Source organism: Macrotis lagotis, chromosome X, assembly GCF_037893015.1.
Source record: "Macrotis lagotis isolate mMagLag1 chromosome X, bilby.v1.9.chrom.fasta, whole genome shotgun sequence".
In the NCBI taxonomy this organism is placed as follows: domain Eukaryota; kingdom Metazoa; phylum Chordata; class Mammalia; order Peramelemorphia; family Peramelidae; genus Macrotis; species Macrotis lagotis.
Genome location: NC_133666.1, coordinates 77,358,210 through 77,379,397, shown reverse-complemented (window position 1 = coordinate 77,379,397; position 21,188 = coordinate 77,358,210). Strand labels below are relative to the sequence as shown.

The window sequence follows — 21,188 nt, the reverse complement described above, 5'->3', positions numbered from 1 at the left end:
TAAGGAAGAAACATAAAGTAATAGAGAGAGCAAGATCAGAAGATAAGCAGTTTTTTTTTTCCTAAATTAAAGGTAATAGTCCTTGCTCTTTGTTCAAACTCCATAGTTCTTTCTCTAGATACAGCTGGTATTCTCCATTGCAGACAGCCCCAATTTGTGCCCGATTGTTGCTCTGATAGAATGAGTGAGTCCATCAAGGTTGATCATCACCCCCGTGTTGCTGTTGGGGTGTACAATGTTTTTCTGTTCTGTTCTTCTCAGCATCAGTCCATGCAAATTCCTCCAGGTTTCCCTGAATTCCCATCCCTCCTGGCTTCTAATAGAACAATAGTGTTCCATGACATATATACTCCACAGTTTGCTAAGCCATTCCCCAATTGAAAGACATTTACTTGATTTCTAATTCTTTGCCACCCCAAACAGGGCTGCTGTATTTTTGTACATGGGGTGTTTTTACCCTTTTTCATCATCTCTTAAAGGTATAGACCCAGTAGTGGTATTGTTGGATCAAAGGAGATGCACATTTTGTATCCCTTGGGACATAATTCCAGATTGCTCTCCAGAAAGGTTGGATGAGTTCACAGCTCCACCAACAGTATAATGGTGTCCCAGATTTCCCACAACCCTTCCAACAATGATCATTGTCCTTTCTGGCCATGTTGGCCACTCTAATAACTAAGGATTCAGGGGTGGCTAGATGGCACAGTGGATAAAGCACAGGCCTTGGAGTCAGGAGTACCTGGGTTCAAATCCTGCCTCAGACACTTAATAATTACCTAGCTGTGTGGCCTTGGGCAAGCCACTTAACCCCACTGCCTTGCAAAAGAAAAACTAAAAAGATTGAGCTCTGCCTGGCAAACTAGATAATAGCAGCTAAGAGAATTGAAGATCAAAGAGAATTCACTTCCCTCACTCAAGAGTCAACATACTTTATTTAGAAAAATAAAGGTCAATGCAGCAAAGAGGCCAGGCCCCAGCTGGCCAGGTAAGCAGGTCATTAGGGTACATAAAGACAATAAATTGCTTTTGCTTTTTTGGGGGGGGGGGCAGGCAGGGGAGACACAGCAGAGGAAGGAATAACCTTTTAGCCCTGCAGATGCCCCTCCCTAGGAGCTCTACTTCCACAACTCCAATCTGAACTTCCATAACCCCCCACTCTATGTGGGCCCAGCCCGTGTCCCTGAGGTTAGGGTGAATGTGTGTGTGGGGGGGGTGACAATGGGGACATGGACTCTTAACAGTTCACTTGGAAGCCACCAAGGGCCAGGCCTGACCAGAAAAGTGGGGATCCTCAGGAATAGTCCATAGTGGGAGGTGGGTAAATGCTGGCTTCAATGAGAAGGCAGTGGCAGAGGGCATCTGACCTCACCTCAGCCTTTCCAGTGTAGACTGACTCCTACATAGCGTAGTAGGGAGAGCAGGGAAAAAGGGACCCCAAAGGGACCCCAAGGGCCAGCTCAGTGCATGGGGACCCGGGGGGAACAGCAGGTGCTTAGTTGCACCCTGAGGGGCATGGCTTCAGGCAACAAGCCTGGCAGCGACCCTCATATACTAGAACATCACAGTCTGGAGAACGTGGGCCCTGTTTCCAGTTGCCAGGCCAGCCAGGGCACAGATGGTAGGCTTCTAGGTTGCAGATGAGTTCTACCACCTCATCCACAGTGGTAAGCCTCAATGGATGGGCAGAGTAGAGCTCATGGGTGGGTGGGACAGGGACATCTTGCACCACCACATGGAAGTAGAGGCCTGGCTGGATGTGAATGACTGCTGCAGCCATGGTGGACAACGGAGATCGCTGGATAATACATAGGTCTGGCCCTCTTGGTGGTAGGACCTCCCAGTGAGCAGGAAGGGGAAGCTCATTCAGCTCAACCAAAAATTCTTGTAGGACACTGTCCAGTCGTTCATAGGGTCCTGTTGCTGTCGGGGTGGCTCCACTCAGACTATAAATCTCCATGATCTGGAAAAACAAAAATAAAGTCCCATGGCTGCTTGCCAGCTGTTGTTTTGTTGTTCTCTCTCTCTCTCTCTCTCTCTCTCTCTCTCTCTCTCTCTCTCTCTCTCCTGTCTTCCCAAGGCCCAGCTCTCAGGCACTCACCACAGGAGTGACTACCTTTGCAGGCTCCTCTTCTTCCCCCCTTCCCAAGCCTTCCTCTTGTTTCAGACAATGTTGTAGTTGGGCCCTGTTAGCTCCCTTAAAGGAAAAAAAACCAACAACAACAAACCAATATCAAAGCCAGTAACCAAAAAGAGCAGCAAAACGTCTATTGGGATGGCTGGGCCTGGGGGAGATGGTATTATGTCTGGTCCTCAAGGAGCTTCCAGGCTGGAGACAGGAGACCCAGGTTAGGCCAGAACCCAGGCCTGGAAAGGCACCACTGGAGGAATTCAAAACCTGAATAGGGGGCCAAAGTGCCCACTAGAAGACTGTTTGCTCCCTAGCCCCATCACCTTGTTACCTTGCCAGGGAGGCCAGGAGAGAAACCTGCAGGAGGCGGGGAGGCAGCTCCAGGAGCTTGGACCCCATAACTCTCAACCTCCTGCTTCACTTGGGGAGATGAGATGAATACTCCAAGGCCTGGACACTCATACTCCTGCAAGGGGGAACAAAGGGTGGAGTGGACTCGGGTCACCTAGTGCCTCTATTCCTGCAGGTTAGCTCCCCTTCACCCTCCCCACTCACCTGGGGTTCTCCACCCCTCCGTTTCAATCACAGATCCCTTTACATCCTCAGTGCATTCCCAGAGCCAAAGGTCTAGTGAGCCCCCCTATACTCTGGTTCCTAAACCACACTTCTCCAAGATTACCAGAATGAGTTAAACAGCCTCCCTCTTAAGTGTAGCCAATCTGTGCCCACCCTACAAGAGCCTTTGCTCCATCACCACTCCAGTCAAGTGACCATCAGCTTACATAGCAGGGAGGCAACACAACCAGAGCTCACCTTAAGGAGGATGCAGCTGGGGGAAGGGAGCAGGGAGCCTCGGGGTGTGGTAGTGGGCACAAATACAGGAATGCCCTCACCCCGCCCCCGCTCCCGTTCCCGCTCCTGCAGGATGACCAGGTCAGTCCCTGGGGGCAATATAAAGCTGGGACCCAGTTCCTCCGAAAGCACAGGGAGAACCTTCTGCTAAGGAAGGATGGGGCTGGGGTCAGCATGAGTGAGTCAAAGGGAGAACGAATGGCTAGATTGGCCACCAAGGGTCCAGGGTACACAGGGCTGAAGCGAAGGAGATCAGAGGAAGGCGGCAACGCTGCCAAAGCCGCCATGCAAGGGGGGGAAGGGGTCCAGCTCAGGATCCCAGGGAGGGAGGGAGAGCAGGGAGCCATGGGGAATTAGGGTTACCTCAAGCCCACTGCTGAGTGCCTCAGTGACCAGCCTCTGGCCCTGGAGGCCCCCAGATTTGGCCCGCTTAACCAAGGCACCCTTCCTCCGGCGTGGCCGGCCCAGAGGCAGAGCTGCCCCCTCTACAGCAGGGCTGTCCCACCTGGCTTTAGGCAGCAGACGTTTCTGAAGGGAGACACTTGGCTGAGCACCTTAACATGGGACTGCCTACCCAGGACCTCCCCGGAGCCAGCTGCTGCCACACCCACCATGGCAAACTGCAGACACTGCCTCCATCGGCATTTCTGACGCTTCTGGTTACAGCCCCCAAATTTGGGTTTGTCCTGGCAGAAGTCACACTGGCCACAGTCCACACCGCGCCGGCACGCTGCACACACCCCACATTTGCGGCTCTGCCGGCGGCTGGAGTAGCACTGGGCAGCATGTGAGAGAACCCAAGTCATCGGGCAGGGGGTGGGGAACGGGGGTGAGGGACCACCAAGATCTTCTATGTGCTCTTCCCTCAAACACAGACTGATTCCTTTACTACCTTGCAACCATCCTGTAGGATGTTGCCTTGAGCCACACATTTCTGGCCCCCACAAGTCTCCAGGAAAGCTCTGAACTGACTCTTCCCATCTCTACCACATACATGGGTCCAAAAGGAAGGGGCAGGGGCAGCAAGCTAGCCCCAGAAGGGTGAAGCTGAGAACCTTCACAGAGTCAGGGAGAAGGGAGCCACTGGGAGTCATGGGGGTGAGGGCAAGGAAATGAGAGCCTTACACACTCATTAGGAAATTAAAGCCTACATAGTAAATACAAAAAGTTCTTGTAGAGGAAGACAGGGATCACAGGCAAATGCAAGGCAGGAGGGACATTAGAGGAGAGGGGGAGGGTTTCATGGGAAGTGACAGGGCCAGGCAGCAAGGTCCCAGCCCAATTCCAATATGCCATCATCCTCCTGCATTTGCAAGCAACCCCCAGCCACCCTAGTACCCCCATGGCCTAGCCAGGGCCTTACCAGCTTGGAAGGTGCAGGGGAGCCCTGGCCCCATTTGAGCTCTTTGGCCTTAGGACTAATGTTGCGCTGCAAAGATGGGGAGGGAGGGAACAGGCTGGTGAAGTAGGCAGCTGACAGCTCCAATCTAAACTCCCCACCCCCCTACCCACAAAGTGAGAGGAGAACCTGGGCAAAGGGACTCCCTTCCATATGTGTGGACACCTGCTTGCATGATCTCCCTTGATCTGCCAAGCTCTAGAGGGGCAGGAGAACAATGTCCTTTAACAGGGAAGCAAGGGCTCAAGGGCAGGAAGTTAGGGCAGGCCAGAGCCACAGGACAGAACCTGCATCTCTGCAGGGGGCCCTCAGAAGCCAAGATTGGCCCAGAAATCCACTTCTGAGGCCACCTGTCTCCCAGAAGCCAGCCTGATCAAGTATTCCAGGAATGGGTCCAAATGGTTCCCTTTCCTTAGCTAGCATATGACAGGCACGGGCAAAGGGCTATGAGAAATAACTCATGGGATTCCTCTCAACCCTGTGCTATCATGCCAGGAACTGGGGAAGGGCCTGCTCTCTTCCTTTCCCTTCTAGAGGGGACTCTGGCTCCTCATTTGTCAAAGGGGGAGAAGGCAAGGCACTACCCCCACCATGATACAAGTCAATCTTCCCATTGCAGGTTTGCCCACTCCTTCCCACTTCTAACAGATCCAACAAACAAGGAAGAAACGCATGCTTCCTCCCACCCCCCAAAGAGTGGCAGCGGTAGGGAATGATTTCAAGCACACAATGGACAAAACCACACAGCCAGCAAAAGTAGAGTAAAGGAAGACACCTCCACGCACACCCACACACACCCACAGTGGCCCCAGCACGAAGGAGGAGATGGGATTAGTCTTCATGAAATATGGGAGTCAGGTTCACTTACGTGTGTGTGGGGGCAGGACGGGATGGGGCAGGGCAGGGCCCCCCCCGGGCCAGGAGGACACCGCCCCCAGCTTTCAAACCAGACATTGAGTTTAAAATCCACTCACTGCTGTAGATGCTGCAGTGACGCCTGTCTGCCAGCCCCGAGCCTTCGCAGGAGCCACTTCCTGCCAGTCAGGCCAGGAGAGGGAGGGGACAGAGGAGGAGAGGAGATTGGGAAGGGGGGGAAAGGAAAGATGATGAGGAAGAGCAGGGAAAGAGATGAACCTCGGGAGGTCTTCCTGCCTTCTCTCTTTCTCCCCCAGCCCAGATATCAGGCCATATTCAACAACAAAGCGATAGCATCACAAGGCTCCCACTGGGGCTTGGAACCTGGGGTTGGCAGGCTGGGCAGGCAGGCAGGTTAGGTAGGCAGGCAGGCAGACAAGCTTGGCAGGCAGGCCACAACAGGCAGAGGGGCCACTCCCAGGTTTTGAGGGCCTCCCACCCACTAGGGTACAGTCTGACAGACAGACCTGGATTAAGGGAAGATGGAGCTACAAGCTCAGTGGGGTAGCCCAGACCGAGGGGTGGGTAGGAAGGAAGCAACTAAATCACATTGACTGGATTGGTCCTGTCCCCACATGCACCATGCATGCCCTCACCCTGAGACCCCACTCACTGTCACCACTGTGGGGAGCCTTGTCAGACATCGAACCTGGCTCCTGGGAAGCTTTGAAGGTGGCCTGTCCTGAGCAGGGGAGGATGGGGCCCAAGGGGATTGATGGAAAAAACAGAGAGCAAGGGTAGAGACTGAGCCCATGGAGGAGCAGGACACCCAAAGCTCCATGCATTTCAGGGTGACAATGGAAATAAGGAGGACCTGGTGAGACCCTACAGACATGCAGCTGCCAGAGGAAATCAGAGGCACAGCATCAGGGAGTGACAGAAAATTAGGAAGAGTGAGCAAGCCCCCAAGGAGAGAGGAAAGAAGTAGTGGAAGGAAAAAAATCCAACAAGCAAAGTGTTCCTCCACCCCTATCCCAAGTTTCTTGCTATTGTTGTCAGTGGGGAATTCAGGGAAGAATAAAAGAAGCTGAAAGACAGTACAGGCTTCAGGGCAGCCCTTCCCCCTCCCCCTCCATGTTCCCTAGGTTCCAAGCCCTCAATACCAAAGCAAGGTTCAAGATGCCCCCCGAAGCCCCCAGGAAGCAGCCAAGTACCTCCATTGGCATTGCTAACTCATTTTGACCACAGAGGCAAGAAGGGAGGACAAAGAGGATGGAGATGAGGGAAAGGGGGAGGAGGGGGATTGTGGCCTACTGCAGACAGCTCAGAGGCTCTTCCCACACTCATCCAACTGCCCAGGCAGCAGTGCTCCCCACCTTAACAGTGCTGGAAGGGCCACCAGCTAGAACTGGAGGTGATGGTACTGGGCCTCGGCGCCGTCTGCCTGGGAGCTTCCTAGCAGCTAATCCTTGGGGTCTCTTCATAATCCGCTTCTGGGAGACAAGGGGACCATCAGTCACAGCTAAGTGCCTAAGCCCCTTTGATTCCTCCCCAGACCAGCATACTAGGGGCTGAATTGCAGAAAGGTAAAAAGCAGAAAGGGAGACTACTAGGTCAATTTGATAGTTCCCTGGTCTTAACCTCAGTGGAGCAATGCTATGGGGAAGTGGTAGAACCCTAGGCCTCAGTTTCCACATCTGCTAAACAAGAGGGCTGGATATTTGTAACAAGAAAGGAAATAGGGTTCTGTCATTGAAAGCTCCATTCTATAACCTAAAGAACACAGATCAGCCAATTATATAAAGTGTAAACTGTGCCCATGAGGACCCCTATCCTTTGGGTGGTTCACCTTGAGGCAGCGACGCTGAAGACATTTCCATTGCCTTTTGAGGCCAGGTTTCCCTTTACGCTCACAAATCCGGCAGGCCCCACAGTCCTCCTTGGTTTGACAGCCAGAACAGAGCCCACAGCCGAAGCTCTGGGGAGCAAGGAGTCTCAGTAGCATTGTTAGGGTTGAGCACCACACCCAGCCCAGCCTGGCTCCAGGAAACCCACTTACCCTCTTAATGATCTTGAGGCAGCGACGCTGGGCACACTGACTTCGAGGGGGCTGCCCAACGCAGGCAGAGCAGATGCCACAGTCCTCTGTCACCCAGCAGGCCTTGCAGTCACCACAGCCCACTCGCTGCCAAGGAAACAGGAGATCCCAAGGGCTAGGTCATACTCCAAAATTGGCCTGGATTGTCAGCCTTTTGAGGGAAGGGGCTGGCCCCAAGTAGAGAGCTTGAGGAATAATTAATATACCTTGAACATTCTTTGCTCCCGGTTGAAGGCATTTCTCTGGGCTGGGAGAGGAAAGGAAGAAATTAGGTGTATGAATAGCCAAGGGCAAGCCCTCCTCCAACTATAATTCCTAAAGAGAAGTCCCAGCCAGGGGTTTGGCCGACACCTACCTCGACAACTTTTACACAGAGACCTGAGACGCTGCCGCCCAGGGCTGTCCCCTGAGATGCTGGCTCCACAGCTTTCACAGCATCTGAGGAGGAAGGGGAGCCTGGCCAGTGAACCACCCCCCCCAGGCAAGTTATGGAAAGAAAGGGAGAGTTTGGGGCCAAGGAGGGCAGCAATGGCTGCTTCACTCATGAATCTTCTCTCTCCCCCTCCCAAGGGTGCTGACCCAATGCCCCAAGGTGCTGTCCCTCCTGGCACTCACATAGGGGCTGGCTGGGCTCGACTGGGCTCTGGAGGCTGCTTCTGTTGGGGGGCAGACTCTGCCTTCTTGGGACAAACTTTTCTCTTCTTCTTCTTTGGAGGGGATGCCTGGAGGAATGAGAACAAGGCTCCCAAAGGGCCCTCATCCTCCCAAGCAGACAGACCTCTTGGTCTCTTTCCTCAATCCAACAGTAAAACGTACCTTGGTAGGTAAATACTGGAGAACACCCCGTTTGAAGTCAAAGCAGGTGAGGTCACAGTCAGGGCCCAAGAAGCGGGTCAACTCCACCTTACTCCGGATCCGCTCTCCAGTAGGGCTGCAGTGGGAAGAGAGGGTGTTTCCCAGAACATTTTGGCCCAGGTAAGGGAAGGGTTGCCAGGAGGGTTGGAAAGCTCAGCAGCATCTGCCAACTGCCACCTGTACTCCAACACCCAGTTTGGCCACAGCTGCCCTGCCCTTGGGGCCAACCTAGTTGAGACCATGGCTTTCGTCTAGTCCTAAAACATATGAGCTCTTAGATTAGAGGCCTGGGTTCAAAGATGGTTTCAGACACTTACTGGCTGTGTGGCCCTGACCAAGGCACTTCACCTCTGCTTCACTTTTCTTAGGTATAACATGGGGATCACAATGGCACTGATCTCCCAGGTTTCAATGAGAAAATATCCATAAAGTGCTTAGCCTAGGGTTGGTTTCTAGGACGAGCTAGAAAAATGTTGACTCTCTCCTTCCTTCCTTGTACTTCCTGAAGCTACCTCACCCCAAGGAGTGGGGGGGGGGGCATCCCCACCCTGGCCTTAACTCCTGCCTACCTCTGATAATAGGTGTCTGAGCGCCCACAGGTTACTCCAGATTTTCGAAAGGATTCCCGGCGCTTCCAGCCTGGGCCCAACACAGGGCAATCCAGCCAATCCTCAGCCATGAAGGGAAGAATGGTGGGAGACAGAGGTGGCCGCCTGAAAGGGGAAGTGGGGGTGGGGGGGTGTCAGTGCTCCAGCTCAGAAGGGAAAGGCGTAAACCTGAAACTCCCTCCTCAAGCCCTGAAATAAAGTCGGAGACCTTCGTACAAGAAGGATTTAATGATTAGAAGGTCTAGATTGGTTTTAGAATGATATAAAAGGGGGGAACTGAGTCCAAAAGAGAATACCTCAAGATTAAAGAATAAGCTAGTCCAGAAATTGGCTAAAACCCAAATCTGATTCTCAAGCTACAACATCAAGTACTCAATAGGGAATGAGGTAATTGTCCCAAGGGCACTCAGTCTGGAAAGGAAAGGAAACCTGGAAAAGTAGATACCTTAAAATGGGGGCTGCTATTTTGAAATCAGAGGTAAAATGGCTGCTTTGGAATAGAAATGAAAATGTGTCATGTTGGAAGGGGTAGGGAGACCCCTAGCTAAGTTGCAAGAGGTCCTAGGTTCAGTCCAATCTTGCCTCCTTAGGTTTGACAAATTTAGCTCAGGTGCTGTCCTTGGCAATGGGATGGGGGTGGGCTCTGAGGAGTCTGTCAGGCAGGTCAACTCAGGTACTCCCTGTACCACACCTGAAAGGCTGGTATATACTGATCCTGGCTCAGCCTCTGGGGAACCTCTTCACCTTCATCCCATCCCATTCAATTGTTTCATCAAATGGTTTCGTGCTGGGCCACAGGCTTCTCAGAACACTTTAGATCCAGCCAGGGTTGGTCAGGTGTGACTAGCTCAGAGTACAGGCCCCCCTCCCCCCAGGCCAAACAGCAGCCAGGTCTTCCTCCTATTTCTTTGATCTGTGTCCTGTGGCTCTCTTCAGCTCCAATGGCAATGATAGCTTAGAGCATTGGATGTGGAATCCCCCCCCCCCCCAGAACCAGGAACTGGTAGCCTGTCTGCCTTGGCTGGAGAAAGCCAAGGACCCATGGGAGCTCTAATCTGCTAATAAACTGAACAGACGTTATGGCCAACCCCAAACAGCTTTAGAAGCTAAGGAGTAGCATCCCCCAGCTGGAGGCTCCTACTGTTCTCCCCCATCTGCGCCCATCTCAAGATTGCGTCAGTCAGTTCCTTCTTTTTAGTGAGGAACAACTGGCCCAAGTACTCCTAGCTGGCTAGCCTTGGCAGTCTGGTGTCACCTTGGTTGGAGGGGAGAGGGTAAGAGGAGGGGGAGAGGGAATGAGATGGCGGGAGGAGGAGGGAAGAATGGGGGAGCACAAGACAAGGGGAGAATGGGGGGAGGGCGGCTGCCCTTCCCCGCCATCCCCCGCCCCTCGGCCCCGGGGCCAGGCCGGCTCCAGGTCTAGAGGGCACCCCGTCGGCCCTTCCCCGCCCCGCCGCCTTCTGCTGGCGCTTTGGACCCGCGGAGGCAAGCCTCCCCAGGTTCCTGCCTCGAGGCCCACCGCACGACCCGGCTCCCTTCTACCTGCTCGGCTCCCTCTGGTCCGGCCCGGCCCGGCCCGCGTTCTTCCACCAGGTCCCAAGGCCTTCTTGCCTAAGCAGCAAACCCTGGATTCCGTTGAACCCGGAACCGGAAATCCGGTCCCGCCCCGCCCTCATGCCAAGAGAAGCCGAATGGTCGAGGGCGGGTCCGTCCCGGCACGGGGCGGGCTGAAGAGGCGGGTCCGCTTCAGGCTCCGGCCCTAGGTGGCCAGGGAGAGCCTTGAGGGAGGGTCCCGGGCCCGCCCCCACCTCGGTCCGGCTGGGTAGGGAGTCAGTTGCGGGGGCGGGGGTCGCGGTGCCTCTACCTCCCTGACCTCTCCGCAAAGATCACCATGCAACTGCTAGTCCCGAAGAAGGCCCAGTGTGGGGACCACCCCTAATGTCAAATCCCAACTGGGCCACTGGCTGACCCTACTGTTCCCTCCTCTGCCAAAGGGGAGGCCCTCCCCAAGGCCCATCACCATTACCCAAAGTTCCAGCCTCTGAAGAAGTGCCAGCTTGGCAAAGGGAATTCGTGATCAGTTTCAAGCCCTCCTCCCCTCCTTTCTCAGGTTCAGCTCTGGAGCCTCAGTTCTGGCCTATCCCACCCAGGGTAGCAACTGGACAACTGAGTCCCAACACAACAGTTGAGGCAAAGAGGAAGCCATTGCCCTATTTCTTCCAGTTTATTGTGAACAAACTTAAAGGTTGGAGCTTCAGCCCTGGGTGCCCCCCCCCCCAATTCCTCCCCAATTCCTCTTAGGGGCCTCTAGAATAGTGTGGGGTAACAAGGTTAGGGAGGGGTGGCTAAGGTGAACAAAACTCCACCTCACCCAAGCGTGGGGGGGGGGGGGGGGGGGGGGGGGGGGAGACCAGAACAGGGGCAGACACATGAAAGAAGCATAACAAAAAAGGGTAAAGTGTGAGATAATGGAGTAGGAGAGCACACGTGCTGTTGAGCACAACAGACCAAGGAAAGCATTTGGCCACACTTGAAGAGATGAAAGTAGCAGAGTAGAGGCAAATAATAGCTGCGGGGAGGGAAGAGTCACAAGGACCATCTCAACGGTCAGCACTGGTGCGCAGGTCTGTGGTAAGGGGGTCATGCTGGATGGTCTGGTGTAGCATTAGGGCCAGCAGGCCAGCCCGGTTGGTCATAGCCATTCGAACGTTTCGCTCCTGCTCAAACAGCTCATCCAGTTTGTACCACTACATGAGAAGATCAAGAAAAGGAATCTGGAGCTGGGGGTGGACTGGTATTGCCCCCACAAGCCAAGCCTTTCTCCCTCCCATGTTTGGTGTTCTTGGAGTGGGGGAGGCAGGGACTCGCCTATGGTGAGGACTGCACCCACCCACCATCTTTCACCCCAGTGAGAGTATATTACATGGGCCTGTCCCTTTTTGGGTCGTTTTTTTTTTTTTCAGGTACTCCCTCCCTCTGAGCTTCCATCTCCTGGATTCCATGGCTTGATTCATATCTCAGCAAAAAGGCCTACCTTGTGCAGCAACTGTTGCCTGACCCCACTCCCCCCTTAAGCTTAGTGCTCTCCCTCGAAGCTATCCCCAATGTGGTCGGCAGGCTGCGTTCCCCCCACCCCCTACCATGGTAGTGCTCTGTCTTCCCAGAGCTCAACTGGATAGCAGGCACAAAACAATGCTTAATCCTCTCCCCAGCTGCAAGGAGAGGCCACTCACTGGCCCAAGTTCCCACACCTTTATCCATGGAAAGTGACCTCACATCCCCAGAACTGGATAATCTGCCTGAAGTCCATATAGGTTCAAGGAGAAAACTTGGGCCAAAGAAGCAAACCCTCACCACTCTCACACGTTCCAGATCCACCTCAGCCCTCCGAAGCTTCTCCCAGCAATAGTGCCGATTACATTGGCGTTTGGGCAGGCGGCAGAAGTCTCCCGTCAGCTCAAACACATCCCGTACTAGGGGGCAGCCACACACTTCATCTGCTGGTACCTGCCCCTCCCCCAAACAGACACACAGGCCAAATCGGTGATTAAAGCTGCATAAGGGGCTTCAAACCGCCATCACTGTCTCTGACAAATGTTCTCCAAAGAAATATCAAGAAAAACCAAGTCCCCAGGATCTATTTCAAACATCTACTTACTCACCTTGGGGTCCCTAGAGTGCTCAGGGCAGAGGACCTGTAGACGCTTGCAATAGGTTTTGCTCTGTGGGTTGTAGACATCACAGAACAGCCGAGTGGCCCTGGAAGGGTAGAGGTAAGGAACAAGTGAACCATGTGATTAGCAGAAACCTGAGAAGATTGTTCAGCTCTTCTCTCCCCTCCCCTCCAATGCCCTTGCTCACCCCTCAATCCTGGTGGGGTACATTGACCCGAAGGATGTCTGGCTCTCGTACTGGGAAAGACAAAGTTAGAGGTGATGGTGTAATTCACAGCTGTTTCTTTCAAAGAGCCAGGTCAGCCAGTTAGTCATTGCCCTGGTGAGCAAGACTACTTTCCACTTTCAGGGTCTGACTGATCCCCACATCTCTGAGGGCAAATCCTATTCCATTCTGACAGGTAACAAAAGTCAGGCACTTCCCATTCCCTTAAGTCAAAGGAACCTGAACCCTAGTCTCCAAAGCATATGCCAAGTGTGATTTCATTTTACTAGGCATCCAAGGATCAACCCTTATCTTCTGCTCTACCCCAGACTGATGACAAATTGCAGAGGGGCTCAGGTACCTTGGCATAGCACCGCTCCATGTGCCTCAAAGCCACCTTGGGGTTGATAGGGTGGCCGCAGGAGACACAGAAGATCTGCAGGTCCGTGTCCTCACTGTCTCCCTCATTACTCTATAAACAAGGAAACAGGCAGACACACACTGAGGCTGAGAAGGGGCCCCCCACTTCCTAGGGGCTCCCCATTGGCAGGGATCTTCTCACCTCCTCATCCTCCCGTACCACCTGCTGCTTGGCCCTCAGGATAACAGCCTCCAGCTCATGAAAGCGCCGTTCCATGTCTTGCAGGCGCATCCGAGCCCCCTGCTGCTCCCTTCGGATCCGCTCCAGAAGCTTCTTCCCATGTTCTTCCGCAATACATGGGCTTTGTTGCCACTGCTGGATTCGCTGGGGAAGGATCTCATAGATGCGACTGCCAGGGTAAGATGGTAGGATGAGCATGTCAAGGAACCCCAGAGGGCATTTGGTCTCCCTCCTGGGGGCCACACCAACTACAGCCTTTGGTGGGTGGAAGAGTGGGACAAACAGGGGAAGGAGACAGGTAAGAGATGGGGCATGGGGGTGGGGCCAGGAAAGATGGCATACTCACTTGGCTGCCAATTTCATGCCACAGTCATCAGAGCAGTACTTGGAGCCTGGATGGGCAGGCTGGACACAGCTGGGCCCCAGGCACTGTGGCAAGGAGGCTGGGTCCTTGGCATCAGGGCGTTCAGTGTGTTTCCACTTATCTTTGTGCCTCTGCTTCTGCCTGTGGCGTTTATACTTCTCCTCCTTCTGGGACAGGAGGGGGAAGCCAGTGAGTGTCTTGCATAGTGCTCCTCACTGGCTGCTACCACCACCACCCCATGGGCTACTCACCTTCTTCTCTGACTTCTTCTCTCGCCGCTTGACATGTTTGACTTTCACTGCACGTTTTCGAAGTACTGGGTCCAGGAAAGGGGCATCTTCAGGGTCACTCAACCACGGCTAAGAGCAGAAAGAAATAGAACACCGAGTCTATCACCCCTCTGTTCTGACCAGGTAAGGAAGGAGGACACAGCAGCAAGGCACTGACTGGCCCTTTGGGAAAGGTGAGTTCCCACCACTAACAGTGACAATGTCTAAACACAACAGACTCCAAGCTGGGGGGGGGGGGGGGAGTGTGTCCTCTCTTTCTCTCCCCTTGAATACATAAAAAAATCGAAATTTAGAGTTGGAACAAAATTTCAAGGTAGAGAGAAAAGCTGAAGTATGCACAGATGAACTATCTCGCGCAAAGACCGCCAGATTCCAACCCACCACCTTAGTCCTAAAGCACAACACCCATGCTGCTTCTCTGCCTGGCATTCTTGAGAAGAGCAAACAGAAAAAGGACCAAAGTGAGGCCCAGGAAGCCCAGACATGTCTCTGTGGGGGTCCAGTATAATCTTCCTCACCAAGCTGTGATCATCAAAGGCGCCAGCACAGAAGTCCTGATAGAGTTCAGGGTCTAAAGGCAAGTCCTCATCAGAGAGCGCCTCAGGTGTGGCTACAGCTTCTGGGGGTTCCTTTAACATCTGGAAATGGTCTTCCCGGGCCCGAAGAAGTTTCTGCTGGAAAGGAAACAACAGAGAGAGCAGGAAAGTAGAGCATTAACTCCCAGAGTTAGGATCAATGCCATTTTTAGGGGAGGGAGGTGAGGCCTGGAGAGGGGCCCATCAGTGAAGACAAAGAAGTTCCTGATGGTCTCCTAGGGGTCCTTTCCAATATACCATGGGGAAGAAGGAAGGAAAAGAGGGAACAGAGGATCAATCGTTCAATGTTATTTGTGTTCCAGATTCCCTGGTTGGGCTAATGTGCCCCCCCAAATGTTTCCTGGCCTTGGAGTTTGTAAGGGTAGTAGCCCAAAGAAGCCAAATGTGTTCCAATCCTAATCCCAACACTCACCACAGCTGATGCCAGACTCACCGAGGAAGGGAAATACTTATAGGATTCCTAGAGAGAAAATAGAAATGGACAAGAGATAAAGGAAAAGGGCAGGTTGGGTGGGGGTCAGGCCAGACCACTCCAGAGTCACCCACTCTCTCACCCGGGCTCGGAGCTGGCACTGACGCAGACGGCACTTTTGTCGGATTTTGTTGGGGCCTCCAAATTTCTTCATATCTCGACAGAAATCACAGTGGCCGCAATCCTCAGTCCGTCGGCAGGCTTCACACTCCCCACACATCCGAGCTGACCGTTTGATCTGCTGTTGGGGGTGATGGAGGAGGGAAGGAGAGAGGATGGGGGAGAGACACTCCTGGGGTTAGCAGTATTCTAAGAAACTCCTTTATTATCCTAAATACCTGATAAATCAACAAAAATCTAAACGCCCTGAACCCCAAATTATTTCCCAATTCAAATTTCTTTCTTCATCATAGAAACCCTAGATGCGCTAGGTCTCACCTGGTTGGGCACCTCTCGTACAGGCCCAGGTGCTGCAGGAGGTGGGGCCTTGTGTGGAGGGGTGAAGCCTTTGGGCATGGGCATGGGTTCCCCAAGGAGATCTGAGGCAACTTTCCTACGAGGGGTGATAGCATCATCTCGGGGCTCAGTCTCAGGTTCTCCGTCACGCTCTCGGCATGGCTTTTTATGTCGGTATCGGATCTCCAGCTTTGGGTCCTTTTCTGTCCAGAGAATAGGTGTAGATTGAAGGACTCCTGTGGTGATATCCAAGATTCCCCTAAACTAGCCCCCATCATCCCCAGGGTCTACCCCATGAAGACACACCCCGGCATTGTAGGCAATACCACTCTCGGATGGCTTTTGCCATCTTCTCTGTAATCTTGATGCAGTCACCATGAAACCACTCGTTGCAATTGTCACAACCACTGCAGAAGAGATAAAAGAAAACTGAAGTGAGAAAACTGAAGTGAGATTTGTCGTGATTCCTCCCCATTTTGGGGCCCTTTTCTAGGGCATTCAACTTCAAGAGTTCTCCTGAAATGAATTCCTCCTCTGAGGAATGCACCAGAATCTAAGACTTGCACAGAGCCCTGTCTGAGCCCTTAGGGAAGATTGTGGTGGTCTAGCAAAACTGATGGGAGATTAGCTTTCCCCGGAGAAGAATTTAATCAGAAAAGGCCAGAACTCTAGTTTGGATTCATTTATCCAACCGCATTCAGAGCCCCCTGGTCCTTTCTCCTGGATCCTTAGGGGTGACACCAAGACTTCGGTTCTGATGAAAGCCCACATCTCCACCTTCCTTAGGGGCCAACATAACTGTCTCACACCCATGTACTCTCACATCATGAAGCAGTTGATATCCGGCTTTCGGCAAACGCAATAAATGGGTGCATTCTCCCCGTTCTCAGACTTGGTGTCTTCCACACCAGCTGGCCCAGGTTCTGGGTCTGAAAACTCACTCTCCTGAAAGATCACAAGAACCAAGGCAATCTTTCACTCTTCTTTCACTCTCTGCCAATTTGCACACCCTTCCCTTATTCCCTCTCCTCAGTCTTCCCTTGTAGGCGCTCTCCCTTCCTGGGGACTCACCCTCCCCAGGTGGCTGCCTCAGAACCTTCCGACCCCAAAGAGAAACCTCACAGCAGTCTAGCCACCTCGGACCCTAGGACCTGCCCCTTCAGCTTCTTCCTGTTCTACTGATGGGCTTTAACGCCTTTCCCCAACCTCTTCTTCCTGTGGGAAGCTCGGTAGGGTGGCCTGTCCCCAGCCGCCCCGGCCCATGGCCTGGTCTTGCCTTCTTCTCTATGGAGGCCCTCCCACTTCGACACTCTAGCCCTCCGCCGGGGGGTGGCAGCCAAGGCGGCAGTGAAGGCGGGGTCCCCAGTGAGGCAAGGATCCTACCCCCCTCTCTAGTCCCGGCCCCTCCGCCCGCCGCTCCGCCGTTCCCACCCAACCGGACAGGTCTTGTCTCCGCCCCCAGGTCGACGGGGGGGGGGGGCACCCCGGGCACAGAGGGCCCTCGCGCCGCCCGGCAGCAAGCCCCTTTGCTCGTCCCCCCCCCCCAAGCGAGGGAAGTCAAAAGGTGCTGCAGCTGCTCCCTCCTCCCCTTCACGCTCCCCAGGGCGCCCCTCCTTCCCGGACAGCATCCAAAGCCACCCAAGCGGGGCCCCCCAGCCACCTCGTCCTGTAGGAAGGCCCCCGGACTCGTCCCGGACCCGCTCAGCCTCCTCCCCCGGGCTGCCCCCCGGGACTGCCCCGGGCCGGCTCCGCCCCTCGTTCTCACCATGGCGGCGTCGGGATCTCGAGACTCCTTCGAGACAACAACGGGAGCTCTCCGAGCGAGAGTTGTCCACGGACTCGCTTCCGCTTCCGGTGCCTTCCAAGCCTTCTAGCCTCTCGGTAGCCGTGCGTGCGCAGTCTCAATGCGGCCTCCAAGACCAGCCAGCTCCCGGGACCCATTTTGGCGGTCCCGGGAGCGCGCAGGCGCACGTTCTGGGAATGAGACAGAGGGAGGAGGAAAGCTGCTGGAAAAAGAGTTCCGGGTTCTGGGAAGGAGAGGGAGCCAGAGGGTAGCGGGGCAGCCAGCCAGCCAGCCCAGGGCCACAGGCGGCCTGGCTCCGCCAGGGCCTCCTGGGCCAGAGCAGGACCCTGGGGTTGGAGCTTTGCCTGCTCCCTGGGCTCTGCTTCCGAAACCCTTTTCTCCTGGTGCCCCAAGAAGTGACTAAGTCATAGGCCCCAGCAGTGAAAGAAAATTCTTGAGGCAGGAAAGCTGTCCTTTGGGCCAGGAGTCTGAGAAAAAGCTTCATGAAAGACCAAAATAGTGGTGAAGTGGGCAGCAGGGGTGGGAGTTCACCCGCACACTCAGTTCAAATACTCCTCCTGGTGTCTTAATCAGCCCATAGTATCATTGTTCAGGTCCCAGCCTCCATGACTCTCTCGTTAGGGTTCTCTTGTGGAGAACACACTGGAGCACTTTGCCATTTTCTTCCCCAGCTCATTTGACAGATGAGGAAACAAGCAAACAGTGAAGGAACTGGGTTAGGGTTACCCAGCTGAAAAAGGTCTGAATTCACATTTGAACTCAAGTCTTCTGGAGACCTACTAGCCACACTGATCACTTTGTGATGAGCCTGCTGTCATGGGGAGGGGGAAAGGAAGAGAGGAAAGAAGATAGAAATGCTGAAGACAATCTTTCCATGTAATAAAATAAAATACCATTCAAAACCAGAGATATTTCACGTTTTCTTCTAATTTTTGGCTTTTTTTTTTGGAAGAGTTTTTATTTCTTCCTGATTCCTTGCAAAGTCACCAGCTTCCTTTAGCTCCAATCTGCATTTAAAAGAGTTATTTTCTTCAGAGAGCTTTTTTTAATCTCCTTTTCCAGCTGTCCAATTCTGCTTTCTAAGGCATTCTCCTCATTTGCCTCTTGTTTTGCTTTTTCCATTAGGCCTAAACTGATTTTTAACATTATTTTCTTCAGTATTTTTTGTATATCTTTCACCAAGTTGTTGATTTGGTTTTCATGATTTTCCTGCATTGCTCTCATTTCTCCTCCCAATTTTTCCTCCACCTCCCTTAAAGTCTTTTTTGAGCTCATCCATAGTCTGACCCCATTTTCTATTTCTCTTGGAGGTTTTTGATCCAGTAGCTTAGAATTTGTCCTCATCTAAGGAAGTGTTTTGATCTTCCCTGGGACTAAAGTAATTCTCTAAGGTCAGGTTTTTTCCTGTTCTTTACTCATTGCCTCAGCCCAAGACTAATTTACAGCACTTCCAAGGCTTTGGGATTGTTTTGTTTATTGGGGGACACCTCACTGGGACCTTTATTCCTCCAAGGTCTTATGCTCTCTGGCCTGTGCTTGCATATGTAGATGGCCACAGCACTACCCTTTGGCCTGGAGCTATTAGGACACACCCTGCTATCTTAGTATGGGAGCCCAAACTGCTTCTGGATCAGAGTGTGGGCAAACAGCAGAGTCCTGCCCCGGGGACAGCAGAGAAATTTCTGCAGTCTCCCCTGACCCCCTTATCATCTGTGGGCTGTGCTCTAGAGTTGCTTGCTGGTTTCTCCCGATTCTTGCAGCAGGTTCTACAGCCAGTGCTCCCTCACTCCACACTCATTCTGGTGTAGCAGAATTCTCTCCCCAACCCTTCAAGCTGTTCCCAGGCTGTGCTGCAACCAGGGTTATTTCCAACTCCTGGTCCTGGTGAAACACACTTTTCCCGAGTTACTTCTAAGTTATCTTGGACTGGGAAAATGTTTCACTCAGCCTTTATGTGGATTCCGCCCCTCTAAATTTTGGCTAGAGCCATCATTTGTTGGCTTTTGGAGTTTGGGGGGAAGGAATTCCCAAGAAATGCTGCCTTCATGCCACCATCTTGGCTCTGCCCCCTTGCTAGTATCTTTTTACAGACTTGCCCTCATTTGTTCCTCACAACAACCCTGGTAGATAGGTGCCCTTGTGACCCTCATTTTACAGATGAGAACACTGACACAAACAAATGAAGTGACCTGTCCAAGGTCAAACAGAATCTAGATTGGAATTCAGGTCTTCCTAACTCTAAGCCTCTACATAGTGGCTCCCCCTACAGCCTGAGAAAAGGTGATTGGATTTTCATTTCAATTCATTGATTGCATTAGAAACTCCTATATTAAAACTTGGGATGACAGACAAATTTTGGTTTAAGATTTCTATTTTCTGATTCAGCAATCATTCAGTAAGGTGTTTTTCAATAAGATAACCACTTCAATAGTTTGGCAATGACCTGTGTATCCCCCCAATATGGTAAATCACTGATAAACATTTGCTAATGAGGTTAGGAAATAAAAGTTTTTCTTTGTTTGTTTTTTAGGTTTTTGCAAGGCAAATAGGGTTAAGTGACTTGCCCAAGACCACACAGCTAGGTAATTATTGTCTGAGGCCAGATTTGAACTCAGGTACTCCTGACTTCAGGGCCAGTGCTCTATAGACTATACCACCTAGCTGCCCACAAAATGAAAGTTTTGATCATGACTACTCTTTCATCATAAACTTATAGAATCTCTAGTCAATTGAAATTTAGATATAATTTGTAGACACCCTTAGCTAGAACACTAACACCCCCCACCCAACCCCAAAGACCACAGCCAGCGGCCTGCTCCTGAATCATGCCTAGTCCAGCATCCCATAATCTTTTTTTTAGTGGGGTTTTTTTGCAGGTCAATGTGGTTAAAGTGGCTTGCCCAAGGCCACACAGCTAGGTAATTATTAAGTGTCTGAGGCTGGATTTGAACTCACTTACTTCTGACTCCAGGGACGGTGTTCTATCCAATGTGCCATCTAGCTCCCCCCCAATAATCTCTTCAGAACAGTGCTGCTTGATGAAGATTTGATAAAGGACATGGTTTCTGACTGGGCAAAGCCCCAAGATAATCCATACTTCCCAGGACTTACATACAATGATCAAGCAGATGACTGAGTGTTCCCACCAAGGAAATCACATTGTATCATGTGTTACAAGCACTCCCTTAGTTTATTAAGCTATTACTGGTGCTGTATATACAAAAATAGGCAGAAATACTGTTCATGGAGGAAGATAACATGTTCACAACTATATACATATATGTATATATGATATAGGCAGAGTAGATAGAGGTAATCTTTGAGGGAAAGTATGAGGGGTCAGGAGGAAAGGAGGAGGACAAGAAGGGGAGGAGTGGAAGAAAAAGATTTCCTGGAGAAGGTGGAATGTGAAGGGAATTTTGAAGGAAGCCAGGGAAACCAGAGGTGGAGGTGAGAAGGCAGAGCAAGAAGGCCAGCAAATCAACAGGAATGTCAGATGTGAGGAACAGCAAACTGCCATTGTAATTAGACCATCAAGTGTATGAAGGGGAATAAAGCAAATGAGGACTGTAAGGTTAGAAAGGAGTTAGAAGGGCGGCTAGGTGGCACAATAGATAGAGCATCGGCCCTGGAGTCAGGAGTACCTAAGTTCAAATCCATCCGACCTCAGGCACTGAAAAATTACCTAAATGTGTGGCCTTGGGCAAGCCACTTAACCCTGATTGCCTTGCAAAAACCTAAAAAAAAAAGGAGTTAGACTATGAAGGAGGACACAGGGGGCCCCACTGGAATGTATTGGATTAAAGAGACAGACTTTCCCTTTAGAAAATCACTTTGGGTAGCTTAGCCCTACCCGATCTAAAATTATATTATAAAGCATCAGTCATGAAAACTGTTTGGTATTGGCTAAGAAATAGAGTGGTGGACCAGT

The 21,188-nt window shown here is 52.2% G+C and overlaps 2 protein-coding genes across 18 annotated transcripts; both read right to left on the bottom strand.

Moving 5' to 3' along the window:
- Window positions 1-886: 886 nt before the first annotated feature.
- LOC141502654 (methyl-CpG-binding domain protein 1-like) lies at window positions 887-10,452 on the bottom strand. 10 transcript variants are annotated; one of them, XM_074207469.1, is made up of 18 exons: window positions 10,338-10,452; window positions 8,757-8,900; window positions 8,149-8,263; window positions 7,948-8,054; window positions 7,688-7,770; window positions 7,539-7,579; window positions 7,294-7,419; window positions 7,084-7,212; window positions 6,611-6,727; window positions 5,908-5,976; window positions 5,354-5,413; window positions 4,344-4,409; window positions 3,592-3,756; window positions 3,344-3,508; window positions 2,942-3,127; window positions 2,460-2,594; window positions 2,114-2,194; window positions 887-1,960 (listed from the first exon to the last, which is right to left on the bottom strand). In XM_074207469.1, exons 2-18 carry the CDS (start codon window positions 8,864-8,866, stop codon window positions 1,493-1,495), a joined length of 2,223 nt encoding a protein of 740 aa, XP_074063570.1. In that variant the 5' UTR covers window positions 8,867-8,900; window positions 10,338-10,452; the 3' UTR covers window positions 887-1,492. The 10 variants fall into 10 exon arrangements, with proteins under 10 accessions (XP_074063570.1, XP_074063568.1, XP_074063569.1 ...); XM_074207467.1 differs by having other exon boundaries at window positions 2,099-2,194; window positions 10,338-10,451; XM_074207468.1 differs by having other exon boundaries at window positions 2,099-2,194; window positions 2,942-3,124; window positions 10,338-10,451.
- Window positions 10,453-10,583: 131 nt separating this feature from the next.
- CXXC1 (CXXC finger protein 1) lies at window positions 10,584-17,301 on the bottom strand. 8 transcript variants are annotated; one of them, XM_074207481.1, is made up of 15 exons: window positions 16,660-16,739; window positions 16,277-16,398; window positions 15,760-15,860; window positions 15,436-15,656; window positions 15,080-15,238; window positions 14,938-14,985; window positions 14,448-14,603; window positions 13,891-13,998; window positions 13,622-13,803; window positions 13,237-13,444; window positions 13,036-13,146; window positions 12,657-12,706; window positions 12,458-12,554; window positions 12,150-12,302; window positions 10,584-11,542 (listed from the first exon to the last, which is right to left on the bottom strand). In XM_074207481.1, exons 1-15 carry the CDS (start codon window positions 16,714-16,716, stop codon window positions 11,396-11,398), a joined length of 1,920 nt encoding a protein of 639 aa, XP_074063582.1. In that variant the 5' UTR covers window positions 16,717-16,739; the 3' UTR covers window positions 10,584-11,395. The 8 variants fall into 8 exon arrangements, with proteins under 8 accessions (XP_074063582.1, XP_074063581.1, XP_074063585.1 ...); XM_074207480.1 differs by having other exon boundaries at window positions 13,622-13,806; window positions 15,080-15,235; XM_074207484.1 differs by lacking the exon at window positions 16,660-16,739 and adding an exon at window positions 17,219-17,301 and having other exon boundaries at window positions 10,585-11,542; window positions 13,622-13,806.
- Between the last annotated feature and the right edge of the window lie 3,887 nt (window positions 17,302-21,188).

What these genes read in the sequence shown, in the direction of transcription:
- LOC141502654 (XM_074207467.1), bottom strand. Translation starts at nt 8,866, where the DNA reads ATGGCTGAGGATTGGCTGGATTGCCCTGTGTTGGGCCCAGGCTGGAAG. An exon ending in CGAGCCCAGCCAGCCCCTAT is followed by an intron (nt 7,771 to 7,947) that starts GTGAGTGCCAGG and finishes CTTCCTCCTCAG; the next exon opens with ATGCTGTGAAAGCTGTGGAG. An exon ending in GGGAGCAAAGAATGTTCAAG is followed by an intron (nt 7,420 to 7,538) that starts GTATATTAATTA and finishes TTTCCTTGGCAG; the next exon opens with CGAGTGGGCTGTGGTGACTG.
- CXXC1 (XM_074207485.1), bottom strand. Translation starts at nt 17,221, where the DNA reads ATGGTGAGAACGAGGGGCGGAGCCGGCCCGGGGCAGTCCCGGGGGGCA. An exon ending in TGAGTCTGGCATCAGCTGTG is followed by an intron (nt 14,604 to 14,937) that starts GTGAGTGTTGGG and finishes TTTCCTTTCCAG; the next exon opens with CAGAAACTTCTTCGGGCCCG. An exon ending in TACCCCACCAGGATTGAGGG is followed by an intron (nt 12,555 to 12,656) that starts GTGAGCAAGGGC and finishes CTACCCTTCCAG; the next exon opens with GGCCACTCGGCTGTTCTGTG.